Source organism: Narcine bancroftii, chromosome 14 (genome assembly GCF_036971445.1).
Source record: "Narcine bancroftii isolate sNarBan1 chromosome 14, sNarBan1.hap1, whole genome shotgun sequence".
NCBI classification, from domain to species: Eukaryota; Metazoa; Chordata; class Chondrichthyes; order Torpediniformes; family Narcinidae; genus Narcine; species Narcine bancroftii.
In genome coordinates, this window is record NC_091482.1 from 3268900 (window position 1) to 3295508 (window position 26609).

The window sequence follows — 26609 nt, forward strand, 5'->3', positions numbered from 1 at the left end:
AGTGGTGGACTAGCCTCGCCAAACGAAACCAGCTCAGCGCGGACATTGGCGACTTCAGGGGTTTCTATGAGGCTCTAAAGGCTGTGTACGGCCCCTCACCCCAAGTCCAAAGCCCGCTGCGCAGCTCAGACGGCAAAGTCCTCCACAGCGACAAGATCTCCATCCTCAACCGATGGTCAGAACACTTCCAATCTCTTTTCAGTGCCAACCGCTCAGTCCAAGATTCCGCCCTGCTCCAGCTCCCTCAACAGCCCCTAAGGCTAGAGCTGGATGAGGTCCTCACCCTGGATGAGACATATAAGGCAATCGAACAACTGAAAAGTGGCAAAGCAGCAGGTATGGATGGAATCCCCCCAGAGGTCTGGAAGGCTGGCAGCAAAACTCTGCATGCCAAACTGCATGAGTTTTTCAAGCTTTGTTGGGACCAAGGAAAACTGCCCCAGGATCTTTGTGATGCCACCATCATCACCCTGTACAAAAACAAAGGCGAGAAATCAGACTGCTCAAACTACAGGGGAATCACGCTGCTCTCCATTGCAGGCAAAATCTTCGCTAGGATTCTACTAAATAGAATAATACCTAGTGTCGCCGAGAATATTCTCCCAGAATCACAGTGCGGCTTTCGCGCAAACAGAGGAACTACTGACATGGTCTTTGCCCTCAGACAGCTCCAAGAAAAGTGCAGAGAACAAAACAAAGGACTCTACATCACCTTTGTTGACCTCACCAAAGCCTTCGACACCGTGAGCAGGAAAGGGCTTTGGCAAATACTAGAGCGCATCGGATGTCCCCCAAAGTTCCTCAACATGATTATCCAACTGCACGAAAACCAACAAGGTCGGGTCAGATACAGCAATGAGCTCTCTGAACCCTTCTCCATTAACAATGGCGTGAAGCAAGGCTGTGTTCGCGCACCAACCCTCTTTTCAATCTTCTTCAGCATGATGCTGAACCAAGCCATGAAAGACCCCAACAATGAAGACGCTGTTTACATCCGGTACCGCACGGATGGCAGTCTCTTCAATCTGAGGCGCCTGCAAGCTCACACCAAGACACAAGAGAAACTTGTCCGTGAACTACTCTTTGCAGACGATGCCGCTTTAGTTGCCCATTCAGAGCCAGCTCTTCAGTGCTTGACGTCCTGCTTTGCGGAAACTGCCAAAATGTTTGGCCTGGAAGTCAGCCTGAAGAAAACTGAGGTCCTCCATCAGCCAGCTCCCCACCATGACTACCAGCCCCCCCACATCTCCATTGGGCACACAAAACTCAAAACGGTCAACCAGTTTACCTATCTCGGCTGCACCATTTCATCAGATGCAAGGATCGACAATGAGATAGACAACAGACTCGCCAAGGCAAATAGCGCCTTTGGAAGACTACACAAAAGAGTCTGGAAAAACAACCAACTGAAAAACCTCACAAAGATAAGCGTATACAGAGCCGTTGTCATACCCACACTCCTGTTCGGCTCCGAATCATGGGTCCTCTACCGGCATCACCTACGGCTCCTAGAACGCTTCCACCAGCGTTGTCTCCGCTCCATCCTCAACATCCATTGGAGCGCTTTCATCCCTAACGTCGAAGTACTCGAGATGGCAGAGGTCGACAGCATCGAGTCCACGCTGCTGAAGATCCAGCTGCGCTGGGTGGGTCACGTCTCCAGAATGGAGGACCATCGCCTTCCCAAGATCGTGTTATATGGTGAGCTCTCCACTGGCCACCGTGACAGAGGTGCACCAAAGAAAAGGTACAAGGACTGCCTAAAGAAATCTCTTGGTGCCTGCCACATTGACCACCGCCAGTGGGCTGATATCGCCTCAAACCGTGCATCTTGGCGCCTCACAGTTTGGCGGGCAGCAACCTCCTTTGAAGAAGACTGCAGAGCCCACCTCACTGACAAAAGGCAAAGGAGGAAAAACCCAACACCCAACCCCAACCCACCAATTTTCTCCTGCAGCCACTGCAACCGTGTCTGCCTGTCCTGCATCGGACTTGTCAGCCACAAACGAGCCTGCAGCTGACGTGGACTTTTACCCCCTCCATAAATCTTCGTCCGCGAAGCCAAGCCAAAGTGATTAAGAAAGAGGAAGTACTGGAGCTTTTGAAGCATATTAAGGTGGATAAGTCTCCAGGTCCCGACAGGATTTTCCCCAGGACTTTGACAGGTTAGTGAGGAAATAGCAGAGGCTCTGACGGTGATTTTTCAAATGTCAATAGAGATGGGGATATTGCCGGAGGACATGTGGTTCCTTTTGTTTAAAAAGGGTTCAAAGAGTAAGCAAACCCTAGCAATTATCGGCCTACAAGTTTGACGTCTGTGGTAGGTAAATTAATGGAAAGCATTCTTAGAGATAGGATATACAAGTATCTGGAGATCAGGAACACTTAACTCGGGTTTGTGCGTGGAAGGTCATTGTTGAATTTTTTGAAGAGGTGACTAGATGACTAGGAATGTTGATGAGGGTAGAGCAGTGGATGTTGTCTATATGGACTTTGATAAGGAAGGTTAGTTAGGAAGGTTCAGACATTAGGTATTAATTATGAGATAGTCAAATGGATTCAACAGTGGCTGGAAAGGAGATGCCAGAGAGTTGTAGTGAATAACTGTCAGGCTGGAGGTCGGTGACAAGCAGAGTGCCTCAGGGATCTGTATTGGGTCCTTTGCTGTTTGTCATATACATTAATGATCTAGTTGATGGGTGGTAAATTGGATTAGTAAATATACAGTTGATACTAAAATAGGTGGAATTGCAGATAATGAAGAAGGTTTTCAAAGATTGCAGAGGGATTTGGACACTTAGAAGTGTGGCTGAAAGATGGCAGATGGAGTTTAGTGCTGAGAAGTGTGAAATGTTTCATTTTGGTAGGAATAATCAAAATAGGACATAGATAGTAAATGGGAGGGCATTGAGGAATGCATGGAGCAGAACGATCGAGGAATAACGGTGCATCATTCTCTGAATGTAGAATTTCATGTGGATAGGGTAGTGAAGAAGGCTTTTAGTATGCTGGCCTTTATAAATCAAAGTATAGAATACAGGAGTTGGGAAATTATGTTGAGACTGTTCAAGGCACTGTTGAGGTCAAATTTGGAGTACTGTGTGGAGTTCTGGTCATCAAATTATAGGAAGGATATCAGCAAGATAGAGAGAGTGCGGAGAAGATTTACGAAAATGTTACCTGGCTTTCAGCATCTAGATTACAAAGAAAGATTGAGCAAATTAGGTCTTTATTCTTTGGAGCGTAGAAGATTGAGAGGGGATTTGATAGAGGTATTTAAGATTATGAGAGGGAAAGATAGAGTTGATGTGGATAGGCTTTTTCCATTGAGAGTAGGAGAGATTGAAACAAGAGGACGGGTTAAGAATTAAGGGGCAAAAGTTTAGAAGTAACATGAGGGGAACTTCTTTACTCAGAGAGTGGCATCTGTGTGGAATTAGCTGGGAGAAGTAGTGGCTGCAGGGTCAATTTTATCATTTTAGGAAAGATTGGATAGGTATATGGATGGTAGGGGAATGGAGGATTATGGGCAGGATGCAGGTAGGTGGGACTAGAGGAGAGAACTTAGTTTGGTGTGGACTAGAAGGGCCAAATTGGCCTGTTTGTGTGCTGTTATGGTTATATGGTTATATATACATTGTTCATTATATAGATTAGCAGGGCAGGTTGAAAAAATGTTAAAAGGTGAAGTGGTTGAATAATTGCACAGGAACCCAGATTGAATAAATAGTGGCAAAGTCATGGTGATCTTTAGAATTCATTAACAATTGGTATACTGCCGCCTCCAGTTCTGGACACGACACCTTAGGAAAGAAGTTTGGTGTAGTAGAGATGAATCACTTCTCTTCAGGGATGAGGGGATTTATCATGGAAATGGTGAAGCTGACATTACCCATGTTGAAAGCAGAGTAGTTGAAGAGATTCTGTTCCTATTGGTGATGTGGTAAAGTACTAGAGGACATACATAGAAGGTGATTGGTAAAAGAATCCAAGGTGATAAGAGGAAGCATTATTTACGTGTTCCTTGTAGTTATAGTTACTGTCTTGCTGAGGTTTCAATTGCATCTTCTTCCTTCAGTGAAGATTGGTATAAAGTTCACATTTTGTACCTCTGCCATGACCCCGCCTCCATAAATCAATTTCCTTTCATCTTTCTGACCTCACTTTTACTGTTCACATGCTTATTGAACATTTTTGGATTCCTGTGCATATTTACTGCAAATTTTTTCTCATCCCTTCTCTGTAATCAACCTGGTTCTCTCTTGAGTTAACAGCCTGACATCTGCCATATCTTCCTTTTCTGCTGTTCTGCCTTGCATTTTTAGAACATGAAGGAATTTCAGGATTTAATTTCCCTATCCTTCTACCACATGGCAATATCGCCATGTAAAATATCTTGCATTGTTCCATTATGTTTTTGGCTCCCTGACACTCATGTCAAAAGCAGAATCATTGCTGAGACAGTTTTCAAACCTTTCCTTCCAATGGGCAATAACTGCCTTTCTATCTGTCATAGGTTCACCTACGTTCTTGCCTCTCAGTGGTGTGAGACCTCAAATGTTTGGGCCCTAGATGGCTCCGATGCCACAGAAGAATCAATTCATAATGCTTGGCTACCTACACTCTCTCCACCCACATTCCTGGGTTTTATGCTTGACCGTGCATAGCCTGTAGAATTTTGGTTCTTCTTCCTTGAGGCATGATGAAGCCTCGAATCCAGGAACACCTTGTTTGCACCTGTTCAGTTGTTAGATTTTGTGTCTAGAACAGGCACAAAATAAAAAATGTTAAAGTTTAAAAATTATTTAATAGCACCTATTGTAAGAAAGATATGAGTGATGGACATTGTGGGTCATGGATTCACTACGACAAAAGCAGAGATGAAAATAAAAATTAGGTGAGCTGTGTAACAGACAGTGGACGCAGTATCTCTTGTTTACACTGTAGTGGAAATTCAGATTGACGGTGATGAATATGAGATGGAAAGAGATGAAACCACGTGTAGTGAGGGAATGAAGAATTTTTTGTTAACATTTTTAGAAAACAAATCTGGAACACAATTGAGAGGCAAAAAAATGTATATTCCTTCTGCATTCATTGAGATACATCGAAAATTAAGGATTCATTCTAAAGTTTAAAAAGGGATTTACAACTGCAGATACCTAAAATTTGATTAGTTTGCACACAAAAGCTGTTGTCTTGGAAAAGACAACTGATGCGTGTTAGAATGACAGTATCTCTCACTGTGCAGAGAAGACTCAGATGCAGTACAACTCATTATCCAAAATGATCGGGGCTGGCCCTATGTCGGATAAACAGTTTTTTTCGGAGAACTGGTCATTTTTTTAAAACATCCCAGTAGCAACACCAAATCACTGTAACAGGGGAAGGCTTTTTAAGCATTAAAATAATGTTTATTTCTCACTAGAAAAAAATGCTGGCTGCTGCCAAACACCAACACCTCGCCACTGAGGCCCCACTCCTACCGGGAGCCCAAGGCTCCCACTCCTACCGGGAGCCCAATGTCCCTACTGCTGCTGGCAGCCCGATGTCCCTGGTCAGTTTGGCTCCAAAAAAATTTCAGATAAATGAGAATTTCTGATTTGTTTTCGATATCCTCCTTTATCAAATTTTTTTTAAAAATTTGGATAAATGAGGATTTTGGAGAATGAGATTTTGGATAATCCAAGTTATACTGTAATTGGAAGAACATTTTCTGTTTAATTCAATGTTTTACATTTCACACGGCAATGAGGAATGCCTTGTTAATATAAAACAAGACAAATTCAGTTCAAGTAACTACAGTCAATTCTCAATTATTAAAGTGATAGAAGGTGTTATCAAAGATGTCAAGAGGTATTTACTCACAAAGAGCCTCTTCACCACTGCCGAGTTTGGTTTTTGCCAGTAGCAGGCCAGCTCGAGGCATCACAATCTTGATCCAAATCTGAACTAAAGTAACCATTCTCAACTGTTTCTTTTGGCTATGGCCTCCTTAGGACTCTACTCAAAGCTTATGGGCCCCCTTCCCTGTGAAGCAGTCAAAATTAGTTGGTTTCTTCTGTATATCTCTCCTACCAATTACATAGAAAACATAAAACATATTTCGTAAAAGTCTGAAAATCCAAATGCCAGAAATCTGGATTGCCTGAGAATCCAGACTTCTCGAAAACGCTCACCCGAAATCCAGACCTGTTTAATTCAGTTCTCTCCTGAGAATCCAGGCTTCTCGAAAACGCTCACCCGACATCCAGACCTGTTTAATTCAGTTCTCGCCTGAGAATCCAGACTTCTCTAAAATGCTCACCCGAAATCCAGACCTGTTTAATTCAGTTCTCGCCTGAGAATCCAGTCTTCTCGAAAACGCTCACCCGAAATCCAGACCTGTTTAATTCAGTTCTCGCCTGAGAATCCAGACTTCTCAAACGCTCACCCGAAATCCAGACCTGTTTAATTCAGTTCTCGCCTGAGAATCCAGACTTCTCGAAAACGCTCACCCGAAATCCAGATCTGTTTAATTCAGTTCTCGCCTGAGAATCCAGACTTCTCGAAAACGCTCACCTGAAATCCAGACCTGTTTAATTCAGTTCTCGCTTGAGAATCCAGACTGACCCAATATAACCATAAAACCATTTACGGAGCGGAAACAGGCCATCCTGGAGCATTTTGGATTTTAGGACTTTTACTGTTTACTGTTTAATGATTTTGGTTCATGGGCCCCCCTTAAATGTGCTATCCCCCTTAAATGTGCTGTGCCCCTTGGGGGGGGGGGTCGTGTGTGGCCCCCATTGAGAATGGCTGGACTTGAGAGCTGAAATACAAAGGAGACGTGAGACTGCCCTTGGCATCATTCGGTAAACTGAAGACAATGGGCATTAACTAGGGTGATGAACGAAAGGAAGATGGTTGTTGAACTTCAATCCCTGCCCGAGGATGAATCGGATATTCCCAGAGGCAGTATCTGAGGCCAAGCATCTGCTCAATCATGGAACTTTCTCCATCATTTGGTCTGAAATGATGATGTTCGTTGATGATTACAACATGTTCCATTTCATTGGTAACTCCTCAATAAATGAGGAGGTCCATCCTTACAGGTAGAATGGGATGACAAGTGGCATGAAATACTTACCATCAGGGTTCCAAGCACAAGAGGAAGTCCAGTACCTGATATCAAATGGCATTACCATCACTAAGTTCCCACTATCAACATCCATTGATCAGAACTGGACCAGCAACATTAATACTGTTGGCATTGACTCTGCGCACCTCCAACCAGATAGCATTGATATTTGCTTCTCCACTCTCTGTTGCCACCTCACCCCCCATCCCCGCCTCCTTTCCTGTAACTCTGTCCCTCTCTCTTTCCGTTTCCCTCTGTCTCCTTTACCTCAGCTCTGCATTCACTAAGCCAACACCCCCCCCACCCCCCCACCCTTTCCGTTTTCACCTTTCCTTTCTCCTGGCCTCCTCTCCTTACCCATTTGTTGGTCTGTACTCTTTTCCCTTACTGTTTCTTTCATCCAGACGATGCTGATTTTTCCATACCTGGAAGAAGGGCTCAGGCCAAAAACTTTGACAATATTATCTTTACCTGCTGTGGACACTGCGAGACTTGCTGAGTTCCTCTAGTATTTCTGTGTTTTATCATAATACTGTCACAACCATCCCAAGTCAGAACATTGTTACGGCTCCAACACTCATCAAACTCATTCCCATCGGGGTCAAAGTGTGGTACCTAATCAAACACCCTAAACATATACTCCTCTCCCCCTCATTGGCACAGACTGTACTATCCACAACATGACTTGCAGTATCTTCCTTCAGCTACTCAGACAGCAGTTCCCCAAAGCAGTCACTGCTGCCAGACCAGGCTCTGTGGGAAAACCACTACCTTCACGTTTCCTGTCTTAGAAATGTATTGCTATTCCTTAAACATTCCGGGGTCCCAATCCTGGAACTCCTTCCCCAACAGTACTTTCTCCACCTGAAGGTCTACAATGGTTTAGAAAGTTGATTCACCACTATCTCCTCAGTTAGTAATACCCTGTACTCCGATCCTGCAAAGTGAAGTGAAATTTTGCTCTGTTTTGGGTGCAAATACTGTGCCTCCCATCAATGATGCATTTGCAGAACTAGAGCAGTGTCAGGGCCAAACTGGTGAAAGGCAGCCCTTCTTCTCATGCACATATTACCATGTGGAGTACATACATGGAGGAGAGAGATGTCAAATGCAGCAGAGGAGTTTCTCAATGGCCACCAGATATGTGATGAAAATCTAAGTAAATTGTAATTTCTCGACATGTAAGGAACCAGAGCTCCACAGGAGGCCCTTCATTGAGCAGCATGCAGTTTGATTCCCTTTTCAGTGGAGAATGTTTCTGAAATAAATGGCATGCAGATGTCTATCAAGTTCAAGCTACACCATCTGTAATGGCTTAGTATTTTCTGTGTTAAATAACATTGTGCAGATAAAACAAGTTCTCTGAATGATACTTTGCATCCAAGCTCATCCAAAATGGGATGACCTTAGATATAGAGCTACTTCCATTGTTGATTTCTGAGATGAATTGTCTTGGTTATGTTTCTTTGCGCATTAAAGCAGAAGAATATGACATCTACTTTGCCCGCAGGAAAAAGAATCTCTGGATTGTATGTGTGTGTACTCTGACAATAAATCTGAAATCATAAAGAGGGGATTGGAGTATAGGAACAGAGACGCCCTTCTGCAGTTATACAGGGCCCTGGTGAGACCCCACCTGGAGTATTGCGTCCAGTTCTGGTCTCCAAACTTGAGGAAGGACTTACTAGATATAGAGGGTGTGCAGCGCAGATTTACAAGGTTAGTTCCAGGGATGGCGGGGTTGACATATGCTGAAAGGCTAGAGAAACTGGACTTGTATCCGATGGAGTTTAGAAGGATGAGGGGGGGACATGATTGAGGTATACAAAATCCTCAGGGGGATAGACAAGGTGAAGTCTGATTACTTGTTCCCAATGATGGGGGAGACGAGGACTAGAGGGCATAGTTTAAGAATACAGGGTAGGCCCTTTAGGACGGAGATGAGAAAGCATTTTTTTACCCAGAGAAGTGTGAATCTGTGGAATGCTCTGCCACAGAGGGTGGTAGAGGTGGATTCGCTGACTATGTTCAAAAGAGAGTTAGATAAGACTCTTGTGGGTAACGGAGTTGTTATGGGGATAAGGCTGGAAAGGGGTACTGATGGTAATGATCAGCCATGATCTAAAATGGCGGTGCTGGCCCGACAGGCCAAATGGCTACTCCAGCTCCTATTGTCTATTGTCTACTCCCAATCCCACCCATGCACTCTTCTGTATTTCACACCCAGCTCCTAATCCTCCTCCTATTTCCTCATACATTGCTCATGACTTTGCTTTCTCAGCTCTAGGAGTAGCTCTGGCCTTGTCTACCTAACGCCCCCTTCCAGCCCTGCCTACATCACTCTCCCACACCCAGCTGAGACCCCTCTCCTGAAATAAAACACTAAAGGTGTTGGAAATCATCGGAAGATCATGTAGAATCTGCGCAGAGAGGAACAAAATTAATATTTCAGCTCAGTGGAGTAAAACAAGAAAGTCTGCAGATGCTGTGATTTTAGTTAATACACAAAAGTGGTGGAGAAACTCAGCAGGTCCCGCAGCATCCATATGAGGCAAACATTTAATCAATATATGTTTTTGGCCTGACCCCATCATCAAGGTTGCTTTTAAGTATTTAATACTTCTGGTCAGTGACCTTTCAATGAACCCCCTTCTAGACCACTTTCAACCCTCACCTGACTACAAGCATATTCTTTCAAATCCATCTCTACAGCTCCCAGACCTCTGAAATCTCTCCCCTCGTCCCATCTGAACATCCCAGCCCCACATGAACTTCATCTCCTGCCTCCATCTGAAATCCCTCCAAGCTACAACAGTACCCAAAATCTAAAAATGCTTCTCTGTTCCCACCCCACTTTCCTGGTTCTCTCTTTTTTTCCTTCCGTTCTGAACTTTGCTCTGCTTTTGGTCACAGCACTGCTTCTCTTTATTTTTTTAGGTCCAACCTGTGCTCCCACCATCCCCTGCCTCCCTCCTCCCATTTCCCCATGTTGAGATCTATTTCTCTATAGACATGCACATCCATCTGGCATCCATCTTCTCCTGAATCTTCAGCACTAGGCCTAAACTAAAATCTTTCTCAGATTTCCCGCTTTTGTTCGGACATCTCTTATGTTCTCCCACACCTTGGTGAAGGCCTCAAGCTGGTGATGTATCTTTACCTTTGCTACTGTTTGACCTGCTGAGTTTCTCCAGCATTTGTGTGTTTTCACTTAACCACGGTGTCAACAGAATCTTGTGTTTTACCTCTCAGATTAATTGTCAGAGTACACACATATAACCCTGAGATTCTTTTTCCTGCGGGCGATCCAAAATCACCACTTATTGGTAGTGCAGAAAAAAATCTGTACTCAAAGTATGTAAACAAATAACGAAATGTTAACAAACTGCAATACAGAAAGAAAAAATTCAATAAAGTGCACAAATAAGATATCTTAAATTGGTCCCTATTTTGAGTTTGTTGTTGAGGAGTCTGATGGTGGAGGGGGAGCAGCTGTTCCTGAACCTGGTGGTGCGAGTCTTGTGACACCGAGACCTCTTTCCTGACGGCAGCAGCGAGAACAGAGCGTGTGCTCGATCCTTGATGATCGCTGTTGCTCTCCGACGGCAGTGTTCCCTGTAGATGTTCTCATTGGTGGGGAGGGTTTTGCCTGTGATGTCCTGGGCTGTGTCCACTACCTTTTTCAGGGCTTTACACTCAGGGGTATTGGTGTCCCCATACCAGACCGTGATGCTCTGTGGGCATTTCCACCACACATCAGTAGAAATTTGCCATGGTTTCCATTGTCATACCAAACCTTCGCAAACTCCTGAGGAAGTAGAGGTGCTGAACAACTGGACAAGAAGCATGCCCACCTTCTCTTCCTTTCACTACCTTGTGAGCACTGCTCCATGAAATCACTGATCCTTTTTAATTTCTGTAAGAGCACGCATGTGTAAAATATTAACCACCAGAGCCTCCTCAAATCCAGTGGTGAGCTTTAAAAGGGAACATTTCCTCTAGAGTTGCAAAAATGTGGATTCTTATTCCATCTGTATGGCAGAGCATCCAATTTCTCCAGCACCATCGCCTTAATCTCCAGAAATGTTAATGTGTTTCCAATTTTGCAAAGTTATCTTAAAATGCAGCAAAAGTTCAAAAGAACAAAGAGCAGGGTGTGCAGTTTGGGCGGCGGACACTTCATTACTCTTGGGCCTGAAGTAACTCATTTGATGTAGCTGTCAGATGTTTACAGTGGAGATCAAGCCTCAGCTTGGAGTGAGATGTGTCTTGGCTTCCAGAACTGCCAATAATTCCTCTCCTCAAAAATAGATGCCCTTTTTTTTCTCCAGGTTTCTTCTCCTGGTGGCTTCATTTTTGTTTTGTTCTGTGAAATTATTTTCACCAGTCTGAAACAGTTTTTAAAAATCTCTCTCTCTCTCTCTCTCTCCAGTCTTCACCTTCACCATCAGTCCTGCAACTCATCACCTGCTATGTGAACTGACAGGTCACATCCTGGGGCAACAGTTGGGATTTGCCCGGGGGACGGAGCAGTCTGTCCAGGTTCATGTTCATGACCCTCCCATCCCCCTAATTCACAAATGCATTTGCTCTAGTTCACGTTCCCAGCTCCAGGCACAACTGGGAACAGCTCCAGGGAAACTCACTGAAGAGCATAGGGACAGGCTTCACATGCTACTGAACACAGCCATTTAAGTTGGAAAACAGAAAGAAGGAGCAAGCTTAGGTAGCTATTGTCTGGGAGTATGTGTCTAGAACAGTGTTGGAGAAACTCAGCAGGTCAAACAGCATCCTACATATAGCAAAGATAAAGATGCTTAATCAACATTTTGCCCCCTAGCCCTTCATCAAGGTCTGAGCAAAATGTAGGCAGGCAACCAAACATAATAGTGGGGGAAGGATTGGGGAGGGGAAGAGCACAGTCCACAGGCAGGTAACAGGTGGATCAGGGAGGGAGGGAGAGCATTCCAGCAAATAGGGGGAGAGGGGGAAGAGTTCTGTGAATGGAGAGGGAAGGGGGTGGAGATTTGGAGGAAAGAAGACAGGATAGGGAAGAGAAGGAGAACAGGGAGGGGGTTAGCAGAAAGTGGAGGTTGATGTTAATACCATTTGATTGGAAAGTGCCCAGATAGATTATTAGGTGTTGATTGAGTTGTTAATCTGAGCAATAGGTTTTAAATTTCAGTTTATAACAAAATACCTGGTGAGAGGGGTTCTTCGGCAAGCAGTCTAACAGGTTATCTCTATCATTACATGTATAAAGCACAATTTATGGAGTTTTGGATTACAATGTATGGAAACACCAATACCCCTGAGCGTAAAGCCCTCCAAGAAGGTAGTGGACATAGCCCAGGACATTACATGCAAAACACTCCCCACTATTGAGTACATCTATCGGGAATGCTGCAGTCGGAGAACAGCATCAATCATCAAATACCCTCACCTCCCAGTACATGCTCTGTTCTTGCTGCTGCCATCAGGAAAGAGGTATCAGTGTCGCAAGACTCACACCATCAAGTTCAGGAACAGCTGCTCTCCCTCCACCATCAGACTCCTCAACGACAAACTCAATCAGGGACACATTTAAGGACTCTGATGTGCACTTTATAGATTTTCTTTTTGTTTTCTCCATATTGCACAGTCAGTTTGTTTACATTTGTTATCTGTTTACAGTTCTTTGTTCACATGTTTTACGCTGTGTAGTTTTTTTTGCACTACCAATTAATGGTAATTCTGCTGTGCCCGCAGTAAAAAGGAATCTCAGGGTTGTATGTGATGTTATGTATGTACTCTGACAATAAATCTTGAAATCTGAATGAAAGGGAATAAGTTTTCTGGGGGCTGCGGTACTGAAAGCAGAGCTGTCATCTATGAAGAGTTGTCTGTCACAGATGCTAGAGTTGATGTGAGCCGTGGTCAGTCATGATGGCGCTTGTCAAAACCACCGGTCGGTAATCATTTAGGCCTGTTATTGTGCTTTTCTTTGATACGGGTATGACGTGGCCTTCTTGAACCAATTGTGGACTATGGCCCATTGTAGGCCGAGATTTACTTAAACAGGACAACAGGCTGTCGGGAATGCAGAGAGATCACACTAAATCAACCTTCAAATAAATTATGCAATCAATTCACAACTATTATTTATTCCATTATTTCTGCGCTGTACTTTCTTCTATTTACCATCTGCACAAAAGAGGAATTGGTTCAACTTTCCTGCCTATCCTCTCACCTTATTGCCCTATGAAAGGGCGCCAGCGTAGAGGTTAGTGCAATGTACGCTAGTGACCCAGGTTTAAATCCGGTGCTGTCTGTAAGGAATTTGTATGTTCTCCCTTTGTCTGCGTGGGTTTTTTCCGGGTGCTCTGGTTTCCTTCCACCCACCATAAAGGACAGGGGTTATAGGTTGATTGGGGTATTTTGGGTGGCCCTGCAACACCTCCCTCTCGCACTTTCCTTGAGCCTAAACAGTCAGTGATGGCATGTTTTAGCTGGTGGATATTATCCCATTTTAGCTTTGGGAATGAGAAGGATGTGATCTTCAGTTACACACGGAGATTAGAGAAAGCAGGATTGTTCTCCTTAAACAATGGCAGGAGATGTTCAAAATTGTGAAGGGTTTTGACAGCATGAAGAAGAAGAAATTGCTTCCTCCTTAACCGGAGGTCATAGAGTTAAAATAATTCCCAGCTAATCAAAGTTAACATGAGGAAAATAACATGATGCAGTAAGTTATTATAGTTTGGAAAGAACTTTCTGAGAGGGTGGATAAAATAGATGTTTAAAAAGGAAATAGAAAAATGTTAAAAGGTAAAAAAAATAATTGCAGGGCTGTTTAGATAGGGTGAATAAAATGGATAAATTGTATGAAAGAGGTTGAGCGGGTGGGATGAATGGCCTGTTGCATCCACAATTCAGTGATATCTCAGTTGCAAATCTTAAGGATTCTTGGAACAATGGTCAAGAGCAGGAAAGCTGACTTCTCTTCTCCCAAACATGACAAAACCATCACAGCCATTGAAGGATTTAACTGACAAAGTTCAATTTAATTTAACTTTACACTCCTCTTTGCCAGACAAGGAACTTCCTCAGGAGTCATATGACATGGAACAGACTTTTCTGCTCAACTCATCCATATTGACCAAGTTGGCTGAATTTGATCCATATCCTCATACACTTCCTATCCATATATTTGTCTAAATATCTTTTGAATATCAAATAAAACATGAAAATCTGTAGACTTCATGGTTGAAGTAAAACGCACAATGCTGGAGAAACTCAGCAGGTCAAGCAATGTTCTTTACAGAGCAAAGAACCGACATTTCGAGCTTGAACCCTTCATCAATGTAGTGAAAAATATTGGACACCTGCCGACATTTTTCCATACTCGAAACGTCGATTATGTATTTTTACCTTTGCTCTATAAAGAACTCTACTTGACTGCTGAGTTTCTCCAGCATTGTGTGTTTTTACTTCAACCACAGAGTTGGCTTAGCCTGGTTCAAACTTTAGCCTGCTTCTAGTTTCCTCTGACAGCTCATTCCAGATATGGACTACTTCTCAAATAATTAATATTAATATCAAACAACAATAGACCCAAAACTGACTTCTGTGGCAAACCACTGGTTACAGACCTCCACTCAAAAAACAACCCTCCACTATTACTCTCTGACTTCTCGTGCAAGGTCAATTTTGAATCCAATTGGCCAGTTCCCCTGGATCCAAGGTGATCTAAACTTCCAGACAAACAAGCCATGACAAAGGACCTGATTAAGTCCCTGCTATCACTTTTCAATGGTTTCACATTAAGATTATACCTCCTTGATTAAGATTCTCCCACCAAAGGAAATAGTTTCTCTCAAGTTTCTCCATCAATTTGTTTTATTATTATAAATACCTCAAATAGATCTGCCTTTAATCTTCCATATTAAAGAGGAATACAAGATCAATCTTTAAGGTGTCTTAATTTAGTCCACTTTGGACCCTTGTATCGGCCAAGGGATTCTTTTTTGTAAAATAGGTAGAAGCTGGAGGATAAACCTCTCATACCAGTACTGAAATATGCGCCACTTATTTCTCTCACTGAGCCTTCTGTTAACATCATCAAGGAAGGGTTTTCTCCACCTCTGCTTCCCTTCTCCAGCAGTGTCTGTCCTAGATCTCCTCATTCTGTGAGGTAATTCTGTGATTAACAGGATGCAAGCCTTTATCACGGTTGATCTTTGAGAAGGAAATAAATTGTTGCTCTCAAGGAAATCTGACAGATTTTTAGATTCATAATTTCGAGTTACAGCTCTAGTAACAAGCCCTTCTAGCCCCATGAGCCCGTGCCTCCCAAATATACCCGAGATCAATTAGCCTACTTGCCCCGTATACCTTTGGAATATTGGAGGAAATTGGAGCATCTGGAGGAAACCCATGCGGACCCAGAAAGGAAGCACAAATTCCTTACAGTGTCGGATTCAACTCTGGTCACTGGCGCAGTAATAACAGTGCACCAACTGCTACGCAAACCATGACATCCATGTGGTTTACACCATCAGTTTGTAACTGACCCATCAGGAAGGATGGTGATGAAGGGCAGTGTCCATGGGCCTGGTCAAAAGGATTCCAGTGCATCTGTTATTTGATTAGTCATCAGTCCCCTAATTATTAATGTGATATTGCAGTCTTGAGTTTAGACTAGTGGTTCTGAACCTTATGTCACCCACAGGCCAGCTTTACTTACCCTGGACAAACCCAAGCCTGCATTTTCTTTTCCAATTTTTTTTTTGTTGAAGACAAATCTGCAACATTTTCTCCAAGAGGTCTATGAATGCATGAAAATGCTGGCCTTGGAGGTAGAGAATTATTGAGAGAGAGAACGTTTGATGTATGTTCACCTGAGAAAATATTTAAAATAATATTCAGCAGATGGGTGAATTTATCATTTAAAAGAACCTGCCAATATTAAAGCAAACTTGGATCAAATAAACTACTCCTAATTGGATGAATGTTCAATTCATGATTCAAGGGTCCTTTCAGTCTTTCAAAGTCTACAGAAAACAGGAAAGAAAGCTGCACATTCAGAATGCCCAAAGGTTTTGGTGACCTCCAAACCCGCACTGATTGGGTGGAAGATCATGAAAATATGCAAAGTAAGAATTGCATTGGTGCACCATTTTAACAAAGGACTTCCCAGAAGCAGTTTGGTGGATAATGAAGACCAGTTACATGCTCTTTATCCTCTCATTTAAATCAGGATATTGGAATGGCTCAACTTGTGAGTATAATTTGCCCCACTGTTGATTCTTCACTATTCCTGGCTTAGTCTCCTTCCATTTCTTAAATTTCATGTACTTCGCCAACACCATTTATCACTTCCATGGTGACTTTATAAAAGCAAAGGAAACTCTGAATGTAAGTAGTCACTAAGAGCAAACAAAGAGATGGTGGAGAGACTCAACTGGTCAGGCAGCATTCATGGGCCAGTCCTGACCCAAAGCATTAACTGACCTTGTTAGTCTAGTTAGTTGTCTTTTATTAGTTTATGCTTAGGGTAGTACAGAGAGGTTCAAGCGTTTGATAACCTTTGGATAAAAATTATTCTTGAACCTGGAGGTGCTGGATTTCAGGTTTCTGTACTTTATCCCCAAATACAGCAGTGAGATGAGGTTGTGACTAGAGTGATGGGGGTCCTTTATGATGATGGTTGCCTTCACGAGGCAGCCTCACATGTCTGCAGGGAATGGGAAGTCAGAGCCTGTGATAGGCTTGGTTATGTTCACTACTTTCTACAGCCTCTGTGTTCCTGAACACTTTATTTACCAAGTTAACCTTTCATGCAACCAATTAGTATACTTTCCAAAGTGTACCTGTAGAAGCTTGATAGAATTTTTCTCCTCAGACTTCTTAGAAAGTAGAGGCATTGGTATGTCTTCAGCACAGTTGCCTCGATATGCTGGCTCCAGGAGAGGTCCTCCAACCTCTGGTTTCCCCAGGAATGAAGATTCTAACCTTCTCCATCTCTGACCCATCAACGGGGCAGGTGTGTGGTCCACTGGCCTCCCCTTCCTAAAATCCACAATAAGCTCCTTGGTCTCGTCGGAGTTGAGAGCAAAATAGTTCTTCTGGCACCACAACCAGATTCTCTGTCTCCATCCTATATTCTGACATCACTTCCTGTTATTCGGCCAACAATGACAAACTTGGCTATGCAATTGTGATTGTACAGGTTATAGAGAAGTGGAACAAATAATAATACATCCAAGTAAGCAAAGGATTTTGCACACTTGGGATGATCATACCTTAAGTTTAATTAAGTGGCTTCTTGCCCATCATTGTATAACTGATTTAAAACATAATAACAGGTCTGGTTTTCCTCGTTGTTTTATCCTTTTTGCTTTACTTCATCTGAAAAATATTTGAAACCTTTTTTCTTGCTGTGTAAGATAGCCCCAAAGGAATCATTCACTGTGTAGCCAAACCAAACAATTTAAACAGAACTGTTTGCAGACTGAACCTATAGCAATTGTTGGTAAGTTGAATCAAGATGATCGCAATTGGTTTTATTTGCCTGATCTTAGATGCTCCCACATCTTCTCCCCCACCACTATCGGGAACCCAAGCAGATCTTCCAAACTTCGCTTGTGAATTTGCAGGGGTCATCTACTGCATCTGGTGTTTCTGTTGTGGTCCCCACTACAATTGAGAGACTAGACGCAGACTGGGAGATTTCATCATTGAGCACCTTGACTCTGTCCACCAAAATAGTGTGGATCTCCCAGTGGTCAATTCCCCAACCCATTCCCTTGCTACCATTTTTGTTCGTGGTCTCATTCACTGCCAGACTGAGACCACCTACAAATTGGAGGAATAACACCTCATATTCTGCCCGGGCACCCTCCAAATGTGTTTTTTTAAACTTGTTCTGCTTTCTAAAATTCTCTTATAGGTAATCCAAGAGATTAAATTGCACATGCACCATAGACCCAGAGAATTAGTGAATTGTCTAAATTTGAACGTCGCGGTTAGTGCAATCGGGACTGGGGTTCGAATCATATGCTGTCTGGAAGGAGTTTGTGCATTCTCCCCATGTCTGTGTGGGTTTTCCCTGGGGGCTCTGGTTCTTCCCACTGTTTGAAACGTACTGGGAATGTAGGTTAATTGGGAGTTAATTGGGCGGCACGGACCCACGAGCCAAAATGGCCTGTTACTATGCTGTAGGTCTAAATTTAATTTTTTTTAAAATTAAATGAAAAGGATTAATGATGTAATCAAAGACATATAATGCAATGGGATGAACAGATGGGGAAAAAAAATTCTGTTTGGAAGAAAGTGTATGAGAGATTCAGTCGAAAGACTTAATGACATTAGATTGAACCCTGTTGCATTGTTAGTTGAAGATTCTCGTAAATACAAATGAGCACAAAGCTGAGAGAATCTTGACATGAAAAGAAACAGTTGGGATGCAGTGATTCTGAATTTACTCGATGAGTCCATCTAAGTGAGTTCAATGAAGTCTACGGAGAATGGCATACGGTGCTAGACATTATTGACAGCCTCTTAGGATGCACTGTGGTAGAGTTAAGCAATATTGATCAGTGTGGTACTGGAGTCTTTTTTTAAAAATTATATTGATTTGCAAAAATTCAATATTAGTCTAACCATAATGAACTGGATTTAATTCTAATTCCTCCTCTTGCAAAGAAAAATTGATCATAAAAACAAGAATGATCCTAATTGGGTGAAAATAAATAGGGTACCTAACATGATAATCTGGGACGCGGCAGTATAGTTTTACAACTTCACTGGAGTTCTGTAATATTTATTCACCCTGTCTCAGGCAAACTCTGCTGTCAACCCCCACATCAGACTGCGGCCAAGTTAGCAAAGACAAATTATTTGTTTTGTGTTCTTTCAATAATGGCGTGAGTGTATTATATTACACATTATTAATGTAATAACAAACAGTTATAGTCCATAAAGTAATAAACTCATCATTTGTTGTTACTGTACAGTAATAATAACTATACCACCTAATTCTTGATTGCCCCAAAAGGAGAATGATCTTCACATAATCGATCTCACTTAATCTATCCTCTCGTTGCTTCCTCAGAGCCCATGTATGCTTCAGAAAGATCACCTCTTTAGACTCCAATGTGGATCAATCAGCTCCAACTTACTCTCATAAAACAACATCTTATGCCAAGAACTAACTTCATGAACCGTTTTTGAATTGTCTACAATGCAAGTATCATTCTCCTAAAATGTAGAAACCAAAAATGTGTGGGGTATTTTAGCTTGTTTTACCAACATCCTGACAGTTGTAGCAAGATTTCCCAATTTTTGTATTCCATTCACTCTGCAATACAGGGCAACATTACACTATTTCAAAACCGCTGCTAACACAGCACATTTTTTGCTTGATCAGCCAACCATCAATATTGATTTATTTCTGAATTAATTCATTTATTTATTGTTTATTTCTCAACCTGCTCTCTCTCTTTCTCTCTCTATGTTTATATATAGATAACTTTTTAAAATTCATGGCATCTTTTGTTAATTATACTTTGTTGTTAGTGTGTTTTATGTACGTGCGGAGCTATTGCAAGTGACACTTCCATTGCATCAGTACATTGTACTTATGTACATGACAATAAACAGTTTATGGATTCAATCTTTTCCATTATTGGGTAGTTCCTGTTTTGCGGGGGAGGACGTCAGTGTCCCTTTGCATCGTGGTGTTTTATACTGCCTCCTCATTTGAACATTTCCATTTTTCTCATTACCTTGTGTTCTCTCCCATTATATTCCATGAACTAAATCTTAGCTAATTCACTCCCATCATTCTATCTTTACACCTCTTGATTGTCAGTTAATTTTCTAAATATCATTCTTCTATTTTAACCTGACTCCTTTGGGACTTTGTTGGTGCTGGGGAATTTTGTTAAATACAAATTTTTAATTCACTTTATTTTAAAGATGCAACACAGTAGCATTTCAGTGAACCCATTACATTTCAGAGGAGCACTGGAAACAAAAAGAGGTGAGTTAAAAAGGGAGCATAGGAACTGGGGCCCCAGTAAGTGGATGGAGAGTGTGGAACTGGGGTCTTGGCAGAGTAGGAAGGGGCCACAGGAACCAGAGACACAGTGAGTAGGAGAGCTTAGGGACCTGGGACTTCCCTTGAGTGGAAATTACAAACATCACCCAGTAAGCCAGATGCTGAATCATCAGGATATCCAAATGGTTAGACATTGGATGATGAGAGATTGTCATCTCATAAAGAATTAATTCCACCATTTACCCAATATCAGATCTTAAGCTAATTTGCCTCGACTTTGTTGCTTTCTCTCTCTCTTCCTCCTTGAAAAGGGTGCCACATTTTCAGCTTTCCATCTTTTTTTGAATATTTTATTTATAATTTTTCCAACTCTGTCAACAAACCATAATAATAAAAACACACATTTTCCACTTACATACAAGCTTCGCCATTGAGTCTAATTTTACTCCCAAACCCATCCCCCCCCCCTTTATCCCAACTAGTATATCCAGAGACAGCTTACCATCTTCTTAAGAAAGCAACCTTTCTCCTCAAGAACCTCCACCACGCAGGCCATGCCCTCTTCTCACTGCTGCCATCAGGAAAAAAGTATAAAGCACCCATGGCATCTTCCCCTCTGCCATCACCTGAATGGTCACTGAATCACATTCATTACCTCACCTTATCCTATTTTCTTTCACAAAACAACAATTTTCGTAACATGTTCATGACAATAAATTCTGATTCGATTCAATTCTGGGAGTTTTCCAGGATCTAAGGAAGGTCACAACCAATGGGACCATTATCTCTGCATACCCTGAAGAAGGGCTCAGCCCCAAAGCATTTAAGTCATATCTTTAAGTCTTATGGATGCTGCAAGACTGGCTGAGTTCCTCCAGTATTTCTGTGTGTTTTTACCACTATCTCTGCAGTTGCTTGTTTTATCGCCCCTGAATGCAGGCCATCAGGTCTAAGAGAAGTCAGCTTTACTCCCCATAACTTTCTTCGTGCACTAACATTTTCTGTGACAGATTTAAATACCTCTTTCCCTTTAGTCATTGGATTTTCTACTGTTATTCTGCTGTCTGTCATGACTGTCAGTTTAGCAAAAATGAAAATATTTATTCAAAATCTCACCTATTACCGTATTATCATTAAATTCTCCATCTATCACTGAGACCTCCCAACTGCCGCCAATCCCTGACACTTCCCCACCACTATCGCTGATCCCCAGGGAGTCTTCCCAGGCCTGTGGAACACTCACTGGCGAATCAGCAGGCTCCTGTCTCCCTGGACACTGGAGCTCCCGATGCCCGAGTCCTAACTCGGAACACTCCCCAGGCCGACCACACACGCACATCAGGAGTCCAGTGTGTGTGTGTGTGTGTGTGTGTGTGTGTGTGTGTGTGGTAATAGGCTGAATGGAGGTTTCGGAGTCAGCGTCAGGAGCTCTGGTGTGCCGTGGAGGGAGGGAAGATAGAGGATAGGAGGGAAGGGGAGGAAAGGGAACATCACTGAGTCCGATGTCCTGCTCCTGCACGGGAGGCTTCTCTCCTTGATGACACCAGGACAAGGGATTTTTCCAATCACTTGCGGCTGGGAGACAGTGGCACACAGTTTGAGAGGGAGAGTTGGAGAGAAAAGTCAATAGGGGAAGGTAAAGAATAAATGAGAAGAGAGAAGGGAGGGAGTTAACTGAAATAAGGGCAATCGTTGTTCTAATTTCATGTCAAGTTAATTTTTTTTTAACCTATGAGGTCAGTTCAGCTCTGAAAAAATTTCAGATAAATGAGGATTTCTAATTGTTTCAGATATCCTCATTTATACAAAAAAATTTTTTAATTTCGGATAATTTGAGTTGTAGTGTACTTGTAGAATTCTCTTTCATACATCATATTTATTGCTGACTGACTCTCAAAGTCTATTTTCTCCCTTGATATATTTTTGTCATTATTAGCTGTTTCCGCTTTCTGGCTACCAGCGATCTTAAAAACAATGGCTATCTTTGCCTTCAACTTGATATCATGCTTAATTTCCTTTATTAGTTGTGGCTAGATCATCCTTCTTCAAGGTAATCAAGCAATGTTTTATGAAAGGTAAGTCATGTTTGACCAATTTATTGAAGTTCTTTGAAGAAGTCACACTTGCTTTGGATAAAGGGGAGCCAGTGGATGCACCACATTTAGATTTCTAGAAAACATTTGATAAAGTGCCGCCTCAAAGGTTATTGCAGAAAATAAAACCTCATGTTTGTAGGAGGTTTGTAACATACTGGTGTAATTTAAGATTAGCTACCTAATAGGAAACAGAGAGTAGACATAAATGCTGTATTTTCTAATTGGCAAGATGCAACAGGTGGTGCAACATGGGTTCTCAACTTTAACAAACAACGTAAATGCATAAAAGACCGAAGGAGTGGTTTCTAAATTTCTGGTTAACACAAAGAAATTAAGTTGTGAATGGGAAATAAGGAGACAATGTAGGGAAACAGGTTGAATGTGTAACAAAAAAATCTCTGAAATGATCTACCTTGGCAAAAACAAGAGAATGTGATAATGATAATAAACATTGAGAAGAGTTATTTTACCATTCACTCCGCGGATTTTTAACCTCCGTCTCACTTTCCTGAAATAATCTCACATCCCTTCATATCTATCTCTATCTTCAGCAATTGCGTTTCCACAACGTACTTTGGTTGATAATTCTAAAGATACTTTACCCTCTGGCTAAAGACATTTCTTTTCATTCTCTGGGCTGCTCTATTAACCTCTTATGTTGACCTCTGGTTCCATTTCCCCCAGCCATGGAGAAACGTCATCTCTCCATCTTCCTCATCACATGAATTTTGTGATCATCTGTTATGCTTAAGAGTCGGTTTGTTAATTTTCCTCTCAGAGGGCAGTCCTCCAGAATAAATCTGGAGATATTTCATTGTAGTTGCTCTATTAAAAAAAAATATTTCCCTAGGTTAGGAGAGCAGACGTGTGTATGATATTTCAGATGTGCTGCCCTTACCCCTAAGGCCTAATTTGATTTCAGTAAGAAATCTTTACCATTGACCTCAAATTCTTTTGAAATAAAGGGCAAAATTCCATTTGCTTTCCTAACGGGTTACTTCATCTACAGGCTAACTTTCAGTGATTCTTGCACAAGATCACGGAAGTCCCTCTAAAAATCAAAGCTTTCAACTTGTCCTCTTTTAAAATATCCCCCATGTTCCTGTTTTTTCTCTTTATCAGAGAGATGACCACACAGTAGATCCTGTCTGGCATATTCTTGCTTATTCCCTTGGCCTATTTATATGCCATCCAATCTTCTTTGCATTTTTCCCACAACCCACTTGACCACCCAGTTTCTGGACCCATTGATGATCATACCAAGCATGCAGAATTCAGTTTCACTGAAAATTTTCTCAAATAGGGCAATGCTTTGTAAGAGAAACCCCAACTGTGGGTCAATGGAATCAGAGCTGATAAAGAGACACAAAAAACTTCAGTAATTTGCTTGTGCTAAATAGAGAATTTACAGGCAGATTAAGCTATGTTTAATTCCGATTTCATTATCTTTTTGGGACTGCTATGCGCTAAACATTTAATATTACTTTCTGAAAGTTTAGAATGGAAGGACCTGTTCTACATGCAGAAATTCCAAGTGATCTTAAAATTATTTCTTCATAACAGATAGGAGTAACTCTTTCTTTGGCTTGGCTTCGCGGACGAAGATTTATGGAGGGGTAATGTCCACGTCAGCTGCAGGCTCGTTTGTGGCTGACAAGTCCGATGCAGGACAGGCAGACAAGGTTGCAGTGGTTGCAAGGGAAAATTGGGTGGTTGGGGTTGGGTGTTGGGTTTTTCCTCCTTTGTCTTTTGTCAGTGAGGTGGGCTCTGTGGTCTTCTTCAAAGGAGGTTGCTGTCCGCTAGATATGAAATTACTGAAGGAATCAGAATCAGAATTAATTGTCATGAACATGTTACAAAATATGTTGTTTTGCTCTTTGGTCCTTGCAGTTTCCTAATCAAACAATGAGAGCTGGAGGAATTCAGTGAAACTGAAGCAAAAAGGGGACGATATTACGTACATGACCTTCATTCCCTCTTCATATAAGTAATATCACCTGCTTTTTATTTTACTTAACAGGTCCTGACATGAGACACTGACTGATAATGATAACTTGTCACACACCCAAGTAGAATGTGCATATGCTCCAAAATTCTTATTTTCTCCAACCAAACAGGAATTTTCATTAAAAAAATGTATACATTAAATTACCCCGTTACAGAAGGAGATTATAAATATACAGATAAATAGTAAATATTCACAATTGCAGTTAATACCAAAAAACATCAGTAAATGAAAGAGTGCCCTGGAGTAGTTTATGTTAGGGTAGAATGAGGAGGTTCAAGAGCCTGATAGATGTTGGATTAAAATTGTTTTTGAACCTGAAGGTGCTGGACTTCAATCTTTTAAAAAATATATATTTTATTTATTAAAAACCATGATGCATATATTCAAAAACATATACAATTAATGAATAAAACTTAAAAAAAACATACAAAACTAACCCCCACCCCACCTCCCTCTAACCTACGCCGCAGAAAAGGAAAGAAAAGAAGAGGAGATTAACCATAATAACAAAATTCATCAATTAATTACCATGGATTAGAGAAACACCACTACCTTGCAGCTCTGCAGCTCTGACCTATATAATCCAAATAAGGGCTCCAAGTTTTATGATTTAAAAAAATTATCATGTAAATTATATGTTATTTTCTCCAACGGAATACAAGACCTCAATTCCATATGCCATCTCTGTATACTTAAATCAGTCTCATTTTCCAAGTAATTGCCAAACATTTCCTAGCTACATCTAATGGCAATCTCAAAAATGCAATTTGAAATCTATTTAATCTTAATTCTAAACTCAACCTTTTAACGTTACTTAACAAAAATACTAAAGGATCTAATGAAAGTTTCACTTCCAGAATAACTTCTAAAAGTTCCTTGCCTATTCAAAAAAGGTTTTACTGTTTCACATAACCCCAAGTAGAATGTAAAAAAGAACCTGCTTCCTTCTGACATGGACTTCAAACTTATGAACCTTCTTCCCAAACAAAGCAGTGAGAAAGTGAGAAGACATTGTGACCAGAGTGATGGGGTCCCTTATGATGTTGGTTGCCTTCTTGAAGCAGCGCCTCACTTAAGTGTCTTCAATGGGTAAGAGGTCAGAACTCATGATTGGCTTGACCAACCGCTTTTGCCCATGGATACTGCTTGACCAACTGAGTTTCTCCAGCAGCTCATTGTTTGCTCAAGATTTTGGCACATGCAGTCTTTGTGTTTCTCTCTTGTCCTTTCCTATCAATTGGTAAATACTGTAGCAGTGAAATTCTTTTGACTCAACAGATTACTAGGTGGGCTAACAAATATTGCACGATAGTTTGAATTTTGATTTCTGAATAATAAAACATCTAACTTTAAGTTCCAGCACAATGGATTTCGACATAACATGCAATTCAACACAGAAGTTCAAATTTCAGATTTATTCTCAAAGTACACACACGACATCACAAACAACCCTGATCATCTTTTTTTTGCGGGCGAGGCAGAATTACCTCTTATTGGTATGCAAAAAAACTGTACACAGCGTACACATGCAAACAAATAAAGATCTGTAAACAAACTGATTGCAAAACCGAGAGAATTTTTAAAAATCAATAAAATGCACACGTCGGAGTCCTGAAGTGAGTTTCCGGTTGAGTTTGTTGTTGAGGAGTCTGATGGTGGAGAGGTAGCAGCCGTTCCTGAACCTGGTGCTCACTCCAATTCAGAAAGGTTATCCCATTCATGCCATTATACCAGAAAATGAGTGGCTCAGTGGTAGATTTTACAACACTGACATAATGTATAATCATAACCAATACCAAATTATTGAAGTTATACGGAAGAAACCTGCAAATAATTCAAATGGCCTTTGATCACATCCAGTTTGATTTTTGACATATAAGAGAACATTCATTGGAGCGACTTCATCTCCAACATTGAAGTACTCGAGATGGCAGAGGCCGACAGCATCGAATCCACGCTGCTGAAGATCAAACCGCGCTGGGTAGGTCACATCTCCAGAATGGAGATCGTGTTATATGGCAATCTCGCCACTGGCCACCGAGACAGAGGTGCACCAAAGAAGAGGTACAAGGACTGCCTAAAGAAATCTCTTGGTGCCTGCCCCATTGACCACCGCCAGTGGGCTGATCTCGCCTCAAACTGTGCATCTTGGCGCCTCACAGTTCGGCGGGCAGCAACCTCCTTTGAAGAAGACCGCAGAGCCCACCTCACTGACAAAAGACAAAGGAGGAAAAACCCAACACCCAACCCCAACCCACCAATTTTCCCTTGCAACTGCTGCAACAGTGTCTGCCTGTCCCGCGTCGGACTTGTCAGCCACAAATGAGCCTGCAGCTGACGTGG

General features: G+C 41.8%; 1 protein-coding gene across 8 annotated transcripts in view; it reads left to right on the forward strand.

Annotated features, from left to right (window-relative positions):
* The window catches only part of bcas3 (BCAS3 microtubule associated cell migration factor), a 728081-nt gene that overhangs the window by 493095 nt on the left and 208377 nt on the right, over positions 1 to 26609 (forward strand). The window contains exon 24 of one of the 8 annotated variants that reach the window (XM_069911288.1): positions 19215 to 19775. The exons of the other annotated variants lie outside the window; for them this stretch is intronic. Coding sequence (XP_069767389.1) covers positions 19215 to 19249 — 35 coding nt within the window. The 3' untranslated portion in view covers positions 19250 to 19775. Of the gene's footprint in view, positions 1 to 19214; positions 19776 to 26609 lie in introns of those variants that run through there. 8 annotated transcript variants of the gene reach the window in all.